Raw genomic sequence first — 15,420 nt, 5'->3', positions numbered from 1 at the left:
GGCTTATCCATACATACCACCTCTTGGATACTTATCCTGCACTCTCCCCCATCTCCTGGCTCTGGAGCTCCCCCAAAGCCACTAGGTGTGTGCTGTGTGCTGGTCAGGGCCAGAAGGCTGGCAGAGTGCCTCCAGATCCCAGTCTTCCAACCCACCTCACCTTGTGGATCAGCTCACATGGACCTTCTCAGCCTCGTGTCTTGGGTTACTCTCCTCTTCACCTTCGTCCTGGAGTATGTGGAATCTTATCACAATCTTCTCCTCTTCATTGACCTAGGACCCATGGGCACCACGTTGTTCAAAGGTTCCTAGATTCTAATCTCAAAGGTGATCCCTCACCCAGATGTGAAACCCACCTTCATCCCATCTGCCACTTGCCCTTGAAAACTATCTTTTCTAACTAGAACTGGGCTAAAGGAGGAGCAATTCATTCACAAAGGCCCTCACTACTCCACCCTACCACTCAAAATGTCTTAATATATTTGGGGTACAAAATAAGATTTAAGAACACTCTATTGGGCCATGTGCGTGATAAGATTTATCTTTTATTAGAGATCTTATATTACATGTTCCCAAAAAGATATAAAATCTTCCAAGAGAAAATATCAAAATCTATTGATTCCAAGGTAAGCAACATAAAATGAAAGCAAAGATTTCCTTCCAGACAAAAGGATGTGAAAACATTTCGGCACAAGTACAACAGATACATGGGAAGGTAATTACAATGTTTTACAACACACTTTACAGCATTTTATTTTAGCCAGCATTTGTAGAAAACAAGGATGCTGAGTTCTCAAACACTGCAGTTGAAGTCCCAAATTAAAATTTCAAAAAAAAAAAAAAATAGGAGAAAGTAATGAACTACTCCATCAACTGAACATGTTATAACTATAATAAAATCTAGGCACATAAATATGCCACCAAAATTACAACTGAAGTGTACAGTTTTTAGTATGTGCTGGAGACACTGATGACATTTTCTTGATCACAGCCCAAAGCAAAAGCATCCCCTCTTCATTTCCCTGATAACTTTCTCATTAAATAAAATTTCTGCTTTACCTGTGAACAGTTAGTGGCAATACACACTGAATAAGACCAAACTGACATGGGACATACCATCCTTAAACAACCAGAAGTGGCAAAACCACTGTTATTGCATGAAGATACGTTATTTCAACTGATCAGAATTCCCAGATCAATTAACCACAGAACCCAGTGAACTCCCATAGGAAGATTTTACATTTAATATGCAATGAAAATATCGATCTTATTCCTGGAACTTGCTTCTGACAATTTTAAGGTCTGTAGACGTCCACAAAAGGGAAGTTTTTGTTTCTTTTTTAATTGTCTATCCCTCCCAAACCAGGAAGGAAACTTACAGTACATGTTTATTGCATGAAAACTACTCCTTTTTAATATCTTTATCACCACTAGTATGTTTCCTTAATTATTAAAGGTGAAAGAAACCTATGAATTTAACATAACAATAGTCTTAGGAGCTCTATCTGGATGAAAAATCCAGATTATAATTAGATTACCTGGTGAAATAGAAATTAGGTTTTAATTTCTCTAAAAAGATGATGGAATAACAGGAGGTAAATGGAAGTGTAAGGTCAGACAATAATCTATTCGTTAACACAAAGAGAACTTTCAGAAATGAACATACTCAAAACTGAATAGTCTAAATGTTGCTTTTATTTTAATGTCAACTTAACAATGATCCAAATAAATTTTATAAAAAGTATTGTAGTAGCCCATGGGCTCAGAACTTCACTTGGAGGTTAGTGCACACATACCAAAGTGTGGAATTCAGTGAACAGACATATTCTTGAATATGGTAAGTCATGGTGAGCTACATATAATTGGATTTCCAAATGAGGTCTATTTTAAAGCATTCTCTCTTCAATGTGGTTAACTCCTATGAAGTGGAAACAGGGTGTGGACTTGCACATTACAGAATCTTGCTTCAAGTTGCAGTCTCCTTGGCAGCAGCATATTTTAATTAACTATATTTTCCCCATGTTTTGTTTTCTGAGATTTCAGTACATTCAAATAGTCAAAATGTTTAGAGTAATATCACCACAAATTTAATGAAACAGATCAGAATGTGGCCAGCATTGTCAGGCAAAAATTTTACAATTTATGTGTCATAGAAAGTACCCACGCTCTCTCCTGCCCCAACCTCCCCCCTTCCCTAAACGGTAATATGGACACTAAAAGATTTAACAAGACTTATACAAAAATAAGGCACATTTATTTTGATATGGTATTTTTAAAATAGAAAACCCCTTCTCAGAACATCTGTATTCAAATGAGCTGTGTAAAAAGACACCTTGTGGTACCTAAAATAGGTTATGGTACCTATGGAATTGCTTCTTCTATTTTAATGACAATGTAATAAATTGCACCTATCCCACATTGTCAAGTAATGAAAATATGTCTCTTTTTCTACTACTGAATGATTTAAAATCGGATATTTCTGGAAATACTTTACAAAGGATAGGCAGGGAAGGGTTAAGTGGTACGTTAGAAAAAGGTGTGAAAATCAACTACATATACCATAAGGGTTGATGGATTGCACTTTTCCACATATTTCAACACAAGAACATTTTCTAATGCATATGAATGTTTACAACCATTTTGGCCATTAGCTATTACCCACTAGCTTCTTATTCCATTTTGATAAAAGTGGGTATTTTTGTAAAATTATCAAAGGACCGGCAACATGAAGACTCATAACAATCTCTTCACAACCCCCAACACAGATATAATTAGTTAGCATTTAACCTGAGATACAATCTGGTGAGAGGTTGTCTTTAGACATTTCTTTGTTTGTTGCATCAATTCATACAGATGGTAGTAGTTGATGAAAGAAACATAAAAAACAAAACAAAAACCAAACTGGTTGTAGCATGGCTTTTTTTTTTTCTTATGTAATGGTTAAAAACAAAACACAGAATTCATGTTCTCACAGTAGCCAGAAGCTTAAATAATGTGCTTCTTATTGCACGTTAAATTAAGAAATGTATAAGCCAATGCTTCACAGTCCAAATTTGAAAGCCAGATTCACCTCAACTGGATTCGAAATGTGCTGATTTCCATGGGCCTCAAGTTGATCTCACTTATATTTCGGACGTCTGAAGGTGAATGCATCAAGGATAATGATGAAGGTACGAGATTTGCAACAGTAAACTTATTAAAAAGTTTCTGAATCAAGATCTAAAAAGTAAATGATAAAAGGTGCATATTTAAATAAATAATAAAAGGTGCAAAGATCAACTTTGAAGAAATATTAGCAACACAGCTCTATAATCAGTGAAAAATAGTATGAGACTGAGTAAAACAGTTTATTTATTTATTTCAGAGTGAGAGGAAGGGGGAGAGGGATAGAAAGAAACATCAATGATGAGAATCATTTATCGGCTGCCTCCTGCACATCCCTCACTAGGGACAGAGACTGAAACCCAGCCATGTGCCCTGACCAGGAATTGAACCAGTGACCTCTTGATTCATGGGTCAATCAACCACTGAGCCACACCAGGCCAGGCTAAAACAATATGTTTGAAGTTCCCTTTAAGTACAATAATGAGGAAGGGAGGGAGATTAAATATACACCTGCAGGCTTGAACATACAGACCATCCTGGGAGAAACACAGGAAAGTGGGAACCAGGAGAGGTCAACCTGGGCTATACTCCTTTATTGTACAGCCTGAGAACTTACTATGTGAGAGGCCCTTTGCAATAAAAATCAGGGACATCAATGAACCAAGAAGCTGTAAAAATACCTTAAAACAAATGGTTCTCAACCATTTTTCCTGTTCCAAGAGAGCTGAGACAGGAGACGGACTTGCCACAAGGAGGGCTCATACCAATGAGTCCCATTTATAAGGTGGAGAGGTTGCATGAATATGTCTGGGCGCCATAGCTCCCATAAGACTCATAGCCTTGCCCTACTGGTTTGGCTCAGTAGATGGAGTGTCCGCCTGAAGACTCAAGGGTCCCCAGGTTTGATTCGGTCTAGGGTATGTACCTTGGTTGCAGGCACATCCCCAGTGGGGGATGTGCAGGAGGCAGCTGATTGATGTTTCCTTTCATCAATGTTTCTAACTTTCTATCCCTATCCTTTCCTTTCTATAAAAAAAAATAAAAAAATATATATATATTTTAAAAAGACTCATAGCCTTAATGTTAGAATACAACAAATGCTCACAACCAAGTATAGTCCTATCAACAATAATGTAGGCAGAGGTTAAAATATAATAAAGGGAAATAGAGTTATCAGTGCTTTCTTAGTACCAACTCCACAAAGGATGAGGTAAATGAAATGGAGAAAGAAGCTCATCTGCATAGATTTAGGTCCCCTATCACATCTCTCTTCTTCTCACTACGTACATGCTAATTTGTAAGGTTTGAAACCAAATCTGTTGAGTTAGGTCTACAGTATATGTGTGAGGTTTTAGAGAAGAGCTGGTTTTGCTGAGGTGCTGGGTGGGGCAGACCTGTCTGTGTTCTAGAACTATCCCAACTGTAAATCCCTCAGAGTTACAACCTGCTCAGAGAAACAAGCAGAAGACTGAAGTTTTGCTTTCTTCCAGGGAGAGGCCTGATGGAACAGGGAGCAAAACCAACTTGAAGAGAAATAAAAAAATCCAGCAGTGGTCAGCCTGAGGATGTTTGGCCTTCACAGTGGAGACTTGCATGCCAATCTGGCTTCATCAGAAGATCTAGACCAGCATGTTTCCAAGGGGAAACAACTGATAAGAGCTCAGGATAGTTGCCTTGGGGTCAGTGGCTGAATGCTCCCACTGGCTACACTTTCTTTGCTTCTTATTGCTTTCCTATTGCTCCCCAAATTCACTTAAGTTATTATAAAACTTGTGTCGGCCACCACAGGACTTGGGTTTGCCATCTCTGAACTTTAGATCAGCAGTCGCCAACCTTTCAGACTCAAGGACCACCAGTGGTCCATGGATCACTGGTTGGTGACCGCTGAACTAGATCATGCATGGGTATATCCAAGAAAGCAGAAAATATGGTGGTGAGGTAATTTAAAGATGTTTTTTAGGTAAAAAATGGAGAGCCTAAAAATCAATGTGAACATTCAAATATGCACATGTTCCAGCTGTGCATTTTGATGTTGACGAGGAGACTGAAAAGTTGAGAAAATGCTTTCTTAAAATGTGGAGACTTGAGCTAATTTGTAGCTGAGGGTAACAAATCAATGAAGAAGCAATGAAACATTATCTTATTGTCAGGATTATTGCAGAGAGTAAGGATTTAAAAGCACACTAACTTGACAAACAAAAACCTTCAGCTCACCTTTCCCCGGGTAGTGGAACAAAGCAGCCCCGTGTCTCTGCTGGAGAAGCGGCAATCAAAGCCCTTCCTGTGGAGGATCAAGGCCGCCTCGTCGGAATGCTTGCCATCCACCTGCAAAGGAGCAGAGTGCCAACATGCCACCGTGTTATTAAAACAAACAGTCACTACCGCACACTCACCGCCTTTTTGTTAGCATCCCCAAACACAAAGGCTCACTTTGTGTAGCAGTGAAGCCAGGCAAGTGCATTTCCCCTCAGGTTCCACGTGCACTGAGCCTGTCCGCCTCCTCCAAGGAGTCAGGTGGTATTATGTTCTTGGTTCCTTATTAAGTCATCTCATGCCTTGGTTTCCTCACAGGCTTTGAAGACTTTGGTTTCCTTTTGTGCACTTATTATATATTGTTTTATCAGTTTTTCTTAAAGCACTCACTTTTATTTTTAACGTATACATCAGCTGAATAAAGTTCTTGATAAAATTTTAATGTATACCTGAATTTAGTCCTTATCTGGTCACTGAATGATGATATAAACTCCATCTTAAAACTGAAACAGGCTTCATTACTGAATACTAATTGCATTAAAATATTTTAAACCTAATGTATTGGTTCATTATTTTTATATAAGAGACACTTGAATTAGTTATGCTTATCACTTGCTAGGCCAGCCACATTTATTAGGTTGCTGTATCACTTAAATTCATATTACAGAAGCTATTCTTTCTATGCAGGCAAACAGAGAAATACGAAACATGACAAGTCAGCCACAGGGCTGTTACAGGCACACCTCATTTTATTGGGTTTTGCTTTTACTCTGCTTCACAGATACTGTGTTCAACAAATTGAAGGTTTGTGGCTACCCTGTGTTGAGCAAGTCTATTGATGTAATTTTCCCGACAGCCTTTGCTCAGTGCGTGTCTGTTACATTTTGGTAATCCTCACAATATTTCAAACTTTTTTCTTGTGGTGATCTATGATCTTTGATGTCTCTAGGGCAAGACCTTCCACCAACAGAAAGATTATGACTCGCTGAAGGCTCAGATATTGGTTAGCAGTTTTCAGTGGAAAGTATTTTTCTAATTCAGCTTTGTACATTTTTTAGACACAAGCTACTGCACATTTAATAGACTACAGTATAGTGTAAGCATAATTTTTGTATTCACTGGGAAACCAAAAATTTCATGTGATTTTCTTTATTGTGATATTCACTTTACTGTGGTGGCCTGCAACCAAACCCGCAATATCCCTGAAGTAAAATGTCTTGCATCCATTTAAATAATAATGCCATAAGTGGTTCAGGTTTTTGAATATTTTAAATTACACTTATCTTAATAAATTTTATGTTTTCTTAAGTGGAAATGTATTCATGATAATAAATAAAATGAATTAAAATTCCTTTAAAAAATGAAGAACTGTGCAGTGATTCAAATAGAGTTGTGGCTGCCTACCTCTGACACTGTGATGAAAATGATCCCTTTTTTTCTTCTGTGGCCACATATACACATATGCCCAAGTTCTTGATCATCCTCACTAGGGGATAAGATTTTTAATATGCTATAGAGACATATTTTCTAACTAGTGCCAGCATTCCCACCACTGATTTGATTTTAATGTGCCTGAACAATTTAAAGCTGTCCTCACCTCAGATTCTTGGCTGGAATAACCTGTTTTATGACATTTCACACTGGTATTTTGCAGTGGTACTGCTAAGATTTTGTTTGAAGGAGAGAAAAAAGTCACTTAAGGAATTCTGAGTCATTGCAAGACCACATAATACATATAGAAAGTTTAAATCACAAGATAAAGATTTCTAATAAAATTTCTATAAATTTCACACAGTCTCAAAATAGCATGAAAACACATCATTTATAATAAACGTAAGAGCTGCAGGAGAATAACTAAGAGAACTCTGTCACATGCCAATGTGAAACCTTGGAGTAGTCACATCAGTTCCTCATCTCCAATAAAATGGAGCTCACGTATGTCTTCCTCCTTCACGGAGTCACAGTGTGGGTTAACCCATTAAAAAATACCATGTAGTCACAATGTGTGCGCCAGGAGATAAAACAGATTTTAAAAAACCTGTATTTACATTCATTAACATGTAAGTAATATCTGGACCTCAGAAAAGAAGAGAAGAGTGAGGGGAAGAAAATTCACTAATTTTTGAAACAGCGCCATGCACTGTGTTGGGTGAGCTACAAACTAAATGTCTTCATAAAACAGTTCTGATTACAACTGCAGCTGAATCCATCCTGGAAGGCTTGGATGATTGAGTTACACAGGGGAAAATCCATTACAGAACTTATTCAGGGGATAAACCAACACGAGGCTCCTAGACTAAGTGGGGCTTGTGAGCTTCTCCAGCAACAGGATGGAGTTTGGGGGTAGGAGGTCTGCTTGCAGAATGAAGCCATCAGGCTTAGAGAAAGCTGGACCAGAGGCAAGTGTTGGTTCTAACATGCATCAGTTATTAGTGTGTATATATCATCTAACCTCTGAAATTCCAAGAACTAGTCAGACTTGTGAAGAGTCCCTTTGAAGATCAAGGGCCAACCATAGTGACAACAGGAACTGCTGCTGTGTCAAACTCTGCAGAAAGCTTTTCATGGATTATTTCATCTTACAACCTTTGAAGTAGTTGAGGTGGTAAACAAGTTTGCATTAAGATTTAAATGTACAAGAATATCCCTAATCACAAAGCATCCTCTCTATATTTAATAGTAATTATCTCTAATGACTCTACATTGAACATTTATGATCTTTTCCCATATATAGTTGGTGGGTGTTCCATTATTATTGAGTAAACAAGATAAATAAGTCAGCATACGCCTCAACATACTCCACATTATCACTCCCTGTCTGGCCCCATGCAAGAGGCAGGATAAGGTTCTGGGTAGGGAACTGGAATCAGAGATGCAGAGACATGCCACACAGCACCACCAACTACTGATGGATGGTGTGACCTCAAAAGGTTACCCACCATCTCCAGGTCAGTTTCCTCCCCTATAAGATGAGGTACAATACTGCTACCTTCACAGTGCTGTGAGAGCTAATAACATTCAAGTAAATACTCAGCATAATGCTTGGCATAGAGACAAGGTTAGGTATGTTGTTTTGAAGAATCTGAGGAATTATTAAATAAAATGTACAAGGAATACAAGTAAAATAGCATCAAAATTTACTTTGGTGATAAATTTCAGCTTTTCTCTCATTTATAAAAAATATGCCAGCATTTTCACTTCATTATTAGTAACAATCACAACTGCTCACAATTAAGAACCTTCCTTTGACAAACATTCGGTGCTTCCTTGTACCTGTTGCTGTTCTAAATGCTCTACAAACATCAACTCATTTAATCCTCGGAACATCTCTAAGGTGGGCTCTATACTGCCACACTATGAATGAGAAAACTGAGATGCAGAGAATGAAATGACTTGCTCTATGTCACCCAGATGGTGACTCCAAAGTCGGTGCTTCTAACAGCTTCATTCTCCTGCCTCTACTCTTGCTGTGAATTGGTGCTTACAGATGCCAGCAAGGAGAGAGAAAGGGAGAACCACCTTTAACATAACATAACAAAAGGCTTTAAACTAAAGGAGATCGCCCTCTGATTTGAGGCTGCTAGCAGAGAGGGTTTAATTAATAGACCCAGCAGAAATAAAACCATGATTTATCAAAACTTATCAATTCAGAAAGTAAAATTTAGAAATTATAATTTTTACCCATCTTCAGTCTACCCATCCATCCATTCATCCTATGTTAAGCAGAATTTAAAGCCATTCTGAAAATTACACATGCATATTATAGTCTTGCATAAGAATATAGGCAAATATTCCTCTACTGAAGTGGTTAAGAGCTCAAAATGTGAGAGTTATGCTATTCCTGGCTCACACCAAACGAAACTTAATTTGCTTATTAGTAACTAGAGACCAGTGCACACATTTGTACACTGGTGGGGTTTCTTGGCCTGGCCTGTGCCCTCTTGCAATCCAGGACCCCTTGGGGGATGTCAGATAGCTGGTTGCGGCCTGATTCTCACAGGCTCAATCCAGACAGGAGGGAGCCTGATCCCTGCATCCAGACAGGAGGGAGCCCAATCCTGTATATTGAGCATCTGTCCCCTGGTGGTCAGTGTGTGTAATAGAGACTGGTCACCAGTCTTTTGGTCGCTTAGGCTTTTATATATATAGATGTGAGGTTCACAAATCAGTAAATTCCTGGAAACCATAGTAAATACATGTATATACTTTTTTTCTGAGGATGAGAGGGCCTATAAATTTGACCTATTCTCCAGGAGGAATGTGACCCCACCCTCCTCACAGGATGTATAAGGTGTGCATAGATTAAAGGATACCTAAACACCTGGTGAAAAAGTTTATCCAACCTACTCACATACTTTGAAAATGCCTAACAGCACTCAAATTTCAGTGCATTCTGACAGCTGGAAAGGTTAGAAACCTGTACACTGTGTTATATGTTCTAAGACAGGAAATAACTAGTAGAAATTCATTTTCCAGGGTACTTATTAAAATGTCCAATAACAGTTATCCTATTTTGATGAACAAGATAACATGACAGAAAGGGGAAGGTGAATGGCAGTTCTTAGATATGTACAACAAAGAGAATTTTCCCCTACAATTTTCACCTTTCCAGAAGCTAGGGAGATCAATAAAGCACCAATCAATGCTTATAAGAAAGGCAAAATAATAAAGTAAGAACTTACAACTGCCTCTTATAAAAAAGGGGTGGTGTAAATAAGTTAGGGGAGAAAATCTTATTTAATAGGTAATGTTGATGTTGAAATGACTGGTTAACTATTTGCAAGAAACAGTTAAGCACAAATCAAAAGAAATTCCACAGAGAGCAAATTACACATGCATATGACAGTGTATATGTAGTTAGAGATATAAAATATAGTTAAACATGGAAGCAGTGGGAATAATCTGGAAAAGTAACGGTGGAATCACATATTGTTCATGGCACACTGGCCCTGTGAAGCCTAACTCAACAGCTCAGCCATCTCTTGTCCCCGGGATGTCAGCACCTGTAATTCTAGCCTACAGAACCCTGACCCATGATCTTTCCTCCCATGATGATCCTTCCTCCAGCATATTCTTGCCCAAGACTTCTTTCTCCCTTAATCATGACCTTTCCTGATGACAGGGCTTTCCTGTTCAGTGTACTTGAGTGGCGCTCCTGTTACCCAGTTTTCAAACTTGTACCGAAACTTTAGTATTTGAAGCTCCTAATAGTGCAAGAAAAGGAGGTGACAAAGAGAAGAGAGTTCGAGGTAAGACCTACCAGATGAGAAGACTAACAGTTAAGTTCCTAGACAGTGGCTAGATCAGGCTAGGAACACATATATAACTTAGAAAAGCAAGATAGGCTTATATAAAACCAAAAACTCATTACCAATAACTTGGAGGAAAAGATAAAGTAACTAAAAAGTCAAATACTACCTCTGTGGCAACATCCAGCATTTGGATTCAGACACGGGGTGTGTCTGGATTCTAACACTTACTGAGGAGGTAGTTTTAAAAAATAAATAATAATAATAATAATTATATATATATATATATATATATATATATATATATATATATTATTGATTTTTTTACACAGAGGGAAAGGGATAGAGAGTTAGAAACATCGATGAGAGAGAATCATTGATCAGCTGCCTCTCGCACACCCCTTATTGGGGATGTGCCCGCAACCAAGGTATATGCCCTTGACCGGAATCGAACCTGGGACCTTTCAGTCCGCAGGTCAACGTTCTATCCACTGAGCCAAACTGGTTTCAGCTGAGAAGGTAGCTTTATTTGAATCATTTAACCATCAATCATTTAATCTCTCTGGCCTTTAGTTTCCCAATCTGAGAGTTTTAAAGAATTACTAAGTCCTAGGATCTCTACCCTAGCCTAATTTTATAGGGCAAATTTGTAAAAGTTTTTGTTTCTAAAATTTCCCTAGTGCGATCTGAACACAGCGACTCTGAGGTAATAGGAACGCCTCGATGGGTCAGCACATCTCCAGCCTCCACCACACCTCTTTGACTCTTGCTGGAGCCCATAACTTCTTTTTTTCATGAGGAGTAAGGGAAACCAACTGAAGTATAGAACTAAAGAACCTTGAGACAGTGGCCTAGGGAATGGGGAAGCAAGTATGTCCTTATCACCTTTCTGATGAAGGAGAGAAGGCAGGAATAGAGACATGCCCTTACTGATCTAAGGTGGTCCTCAGATGGATTTATCATGGAAATACTATGAGGTGGTGGTAAAGAAAATGCTTACTCAGATACAAACTATATAGACCTCTGGTCTTGCTTGGAACCCAACCTGTAGGCTGATCCTTCAACAATGTGGCTATGAACTGCATGGGTCCACTTATACACAGATTTTGTTCAACTGAGCTACTCAATCCAACTTGCACAATCACACCCACATTATTAAAGGATCAACTGACAGTTGGGAATCTGTATTTGGAAGGCTGATGTAGTTACATGGGAATTTTCCACTGGTTGGGTCAAGGTTAGCGCCCCTAGCCCTGTGTTGTTTACAGGTTAATTGTATTTTTATTTCAGTAGGAGGAATACACTGTAATCTCCAAATGAACAATTCACTATTATATGTTTGGAGCTGATAGCACACAGAAACAGGAACACAATCCCAAATGTATAGGTCAAGTTTCTGAATTTATTAAGTCATTTGTGTTTTACTTTTAGTATAACCATGGAATTACCCTTGACATATTTTAAGTACCAAGCTTTCTTTAAGGCAATTCCTACCATCAGCTTTCTTCAATGATTATCTTCCTATTATCATAATTTAGGGGACAGAGAACAAGTCTTTAAAGAAGTGAGAATGGACAAATCAATCCCTTTGGGTTACTACTAGAGAGCTTAACCAAATATTAGAAATTTGTGCTAAGAGTCAAAGGTTAATATAAAAACTGGTAAGAATCAATATGATAATGCAAAATAGCCCCAAGTATTTAGCCCTGATCATATACCAGCATAATAATTATCAGTAGGCATTAATATTTTGGTCTTTATTTTTCTGGTTAAATATCTACATTGTTAAATTGCTTTCTATTCCTCTGCTAAAACTCTAGTTTGCACCTGTGTTGGCATATCCCGAGGCATCATCAGGATAACATTGTATATGTTCACAAAGCACTTCTGTTTTCGAAGGCTTTCACAGCATTATTTCATTTGTTTCTCACAAGAGACCTGAAACAGGCATATCTGATAGTAGTCTCATTTCATCAGTGGTAGCTGGGTCAGCAGTCACTCAGCCAGCCGATAGTGAAGGTGGCACACTTGTCCAAAGGGAAGAACAATGGGGAGCTAGGGGGCTAGTGAGTGGAGGTCAGACTGTAGAAGGTCTGAGGCTTAAGGTTTGAACCAGTTTGGTGGATAATGAGGTTTTCATTTGGGAAATGATTAGATTGTATGATAAGAAGGTAGCCAGCAGCAGGAAGAATGAAAGGAGCAGGTGATCACTAAAAAGAGGTATCTGGAAAACAAGGGCCAGCTTTGAACGGTAGAGGGTAATCCACTCACTCTAGTCAGCTGGAGCTACTTCCAAACAACAACCACTTTCAAAAGACTTTGGGAATGGGTCATCTCATAGTAAGAAAAAGTAGCCACTATGAGCCCTGGAAGTCCAGGGATCCTTCAGGCTGCCATGCTCCTCTACCATCTATGCTCAGAGTGGGCAACAAAGGGCCTCCTCTCTATTATTTTGGTCCTTTAGTTCATGAAATAATGCTACCTCAGGGAAGTGAGCTGTCTCTGGTGTGTTCTTTCTATGAGTTAAAAAGTAGACCCACAAAAACTATAGCAGAATAGCAGAAATACAAGATTTGCAGAAATATAAATTGTTACTGAGCCCCTACTATGTGTAGGTATTGTTCCAGGCAAGAGAAGACAGTAAGGGATCAAAGAAAAGCACAGTTCTCATGGAGCCTCCAATGATCACATCTTTGGCTTTCAGGCCTTCATTCTTGCCCTTAACTCTGGCTGGACCACTTTCCCCCCAAAACTTGCACTGAGTCTCTTATTCCCTGATTTCCATATTTTTTCTCATTATCACCATTTCTGCAAGACTCTCTCCAACCACCCCACTCAAAATTGCATCACCTTCTTACACTTGCCATTCCTTGATTTTTTTCCCTCCATAACATTTATTACAATCTAACATATTATATGTTTCTCTTATTTTTTATTCTTTAATCATTTTCTTCTTCTCCCATTAGAATCTAAATTCCAGTTGGCAGGGGATTTTGTCTTTTTTGATCATGACAATATCTCTTATTCCTTTAGCAGTAACTGGCACCCGGCAGGCATGTTCTACAAGTTCACTCAGGGATCAAACAGCCTGTGGCAGGCTGAGGCATGCATCCACTTGTATTCATTATTACAAACTATATGTACTTTCCTATATAGTCAGGCATAAGTTCTTTATCTTGAGCATACATTTTTAAAAGCCATAACTGTCCTTACTATATTTGGTTTTAGTGGTTTGTTCTGAAACTAAACATTTTCCGCCTCTTAAGTTGTCTTCAAACATGAACATTCTCTTCTTTTCATATTCAGGCCATTACTATTTTCAGCTAAGTATATGTCAATTCACAATATCAGCCTAGCTTCACAAAACATAAAAGTGATGTCAAATGTCTAAGCTTTATTCTTTTCAAATGCAATGTCTCATTTTATTTCTCTATTTCTCCTAAATAGTTGGTTTCTCAATGCAAAGGTTTGGGTTGCAATGATTTTCAGGAAAAAGATACAAAAGGTAAAAAGCCTCTGATACAGAATTAATTAAACACTATGCTCTTTACTTCTCTAACTCCCCAGAAACACTGGCTAACAATGAGAAATGAATGGAAAAATGCCAGGACAGCTGATCTTAACGCTTGGTTCTTCCACCTACAAATTATGTGACATCAAGACAGCTTTAGCTTCCTATCCATAAAAAAGAAGAAAAAGATGTTATTCCTTGACCTACTCACCACAAAGAATTTTTCTGAGAATGGAATAAATTAGTATTGCAGTATGCTTCAAACTATTGAACAGGAATTGTTAGCCCTTTTCATCTCATGGAACATATAAACAAATTACTAAAATTCTGCAGCATAGCAAAAAATATATTTTTGCCAATCTGACAAAAAAAAAAAATAGGCGTAATTTTGATTTTTTCACACTGGATGACTATTGTGTCGGTTGGTGTCAATTTTTTGACAACCTAAGAGATAAGAAGTCCATGTCCCTGACTAAATAGTTAGATATTGCATGTTTTAAAAATTCTTGAGGTACACACTGGTTGAAATTGACACTATAGAGTAATATCCAAATGAAAGGTATAATAATTTGGCCTAAAGGTGAAGCCCTCTTAATCATTTCTTGAAGCACAGTAAAACTTAAGAGTAATTTTTCTTCTTCTCTTCCCCTTATATCAGGTATATTACAAATATGATGCCTAATGTAAGATTTTGACAGATTTTGGGACATACCTTTGATTGTATTGTCCTCAGATTAACCAGATGAATGTCACAAGGCAGAGATGACAGTAGCGGGGAGAATTCACCCAGCAGCTGAAGGTTGGGCACGGGGCTCTTCTCTGTCATTGTAAAGACAGGGTGATTCAGGAAAGAAGAAGTTATGTGGCTAAGAAGGGAAGGATAACTGACTGCCTTCTTTTCTTCTTCCTATCAAGAAAAAACAAAATATTCTTAAGAGTTACATATTTGCAGTTTTCAAGTTATTAACTGAATTACCTGATAGGATTTAAATAGAAAAGAAATACGAAAATACATACTTTAATTTTATTAATAACAGTTATAGAAAATGCATAGCAGATTACCAAGTTCAGTTCTAAGCAATATAAGAAAACAAATTGTTCACTTAACTTATATGTTAGAAATATATTTTTTCTGTTGCTTTAATATTAAAAGCCCTGAAAACATTTTCCACAAACATTTTAGGATAGATATAACATTTTACAGAAACTCTTTCCCAATCTACCATAAAACTCTTAAAGTAAATGGACTGGGATGCTCATAAATCTTACATGTCATCAAAAGTTCTCTCTTTCCCCTGAGGT

The 15,420-nt window shown here is 37.9% G+C and overlaps 1 protein-coding gene across 1 annotated transcript in view; it reads right to left on the bottom strand.

Annotated features, from left to right (window-relative positions):
• Positions 1-525: 525 nt before the first annotated feature.
• The window catches only part of MAN2A1 (mannosidase alpha class 2A member 1), a 140,500-nt gene continuing 125,605 nt past the window's right edge, over positions 526-15,420 (bottom strand). The window contains exons 20-22 of the mRNA XM_084882803.1: positions 14,831-15,025; positions 5,320-5,430; positions 526-3,219 (exon numbers count right to left, since the gene is read on the bottom strand). Coding sequence (XP_084738929.1) covers positions 3,067-3,219; positions 5,320-5,430; positions 14,831-15,025 — 459 coding nt within the window. The 3' untranslated portion in view covers positions 526-3,066. The remainder of the gene's footprint in view (positions 3,220-5,319; positions 5,431-14,830; positions 15,026-15,420) is intronic.

Source organism: Pipistrellus hanaki (assembly GCF_964339955.1).
Source record: "Pipistrellus hanaki genome assembly, chromosome: 4".
Lineage (NCBI taxonomy): Eukaryota > Metazoa > Chordata > Mammalia > Chiroptera > Vespertilionidae > Pipistrellus > Pipistrellus hanaki.
Note: the sequence above shows the minus strand (reverse complement) of the source record. Positions and strands in the feature narration are given on the sequence as shown.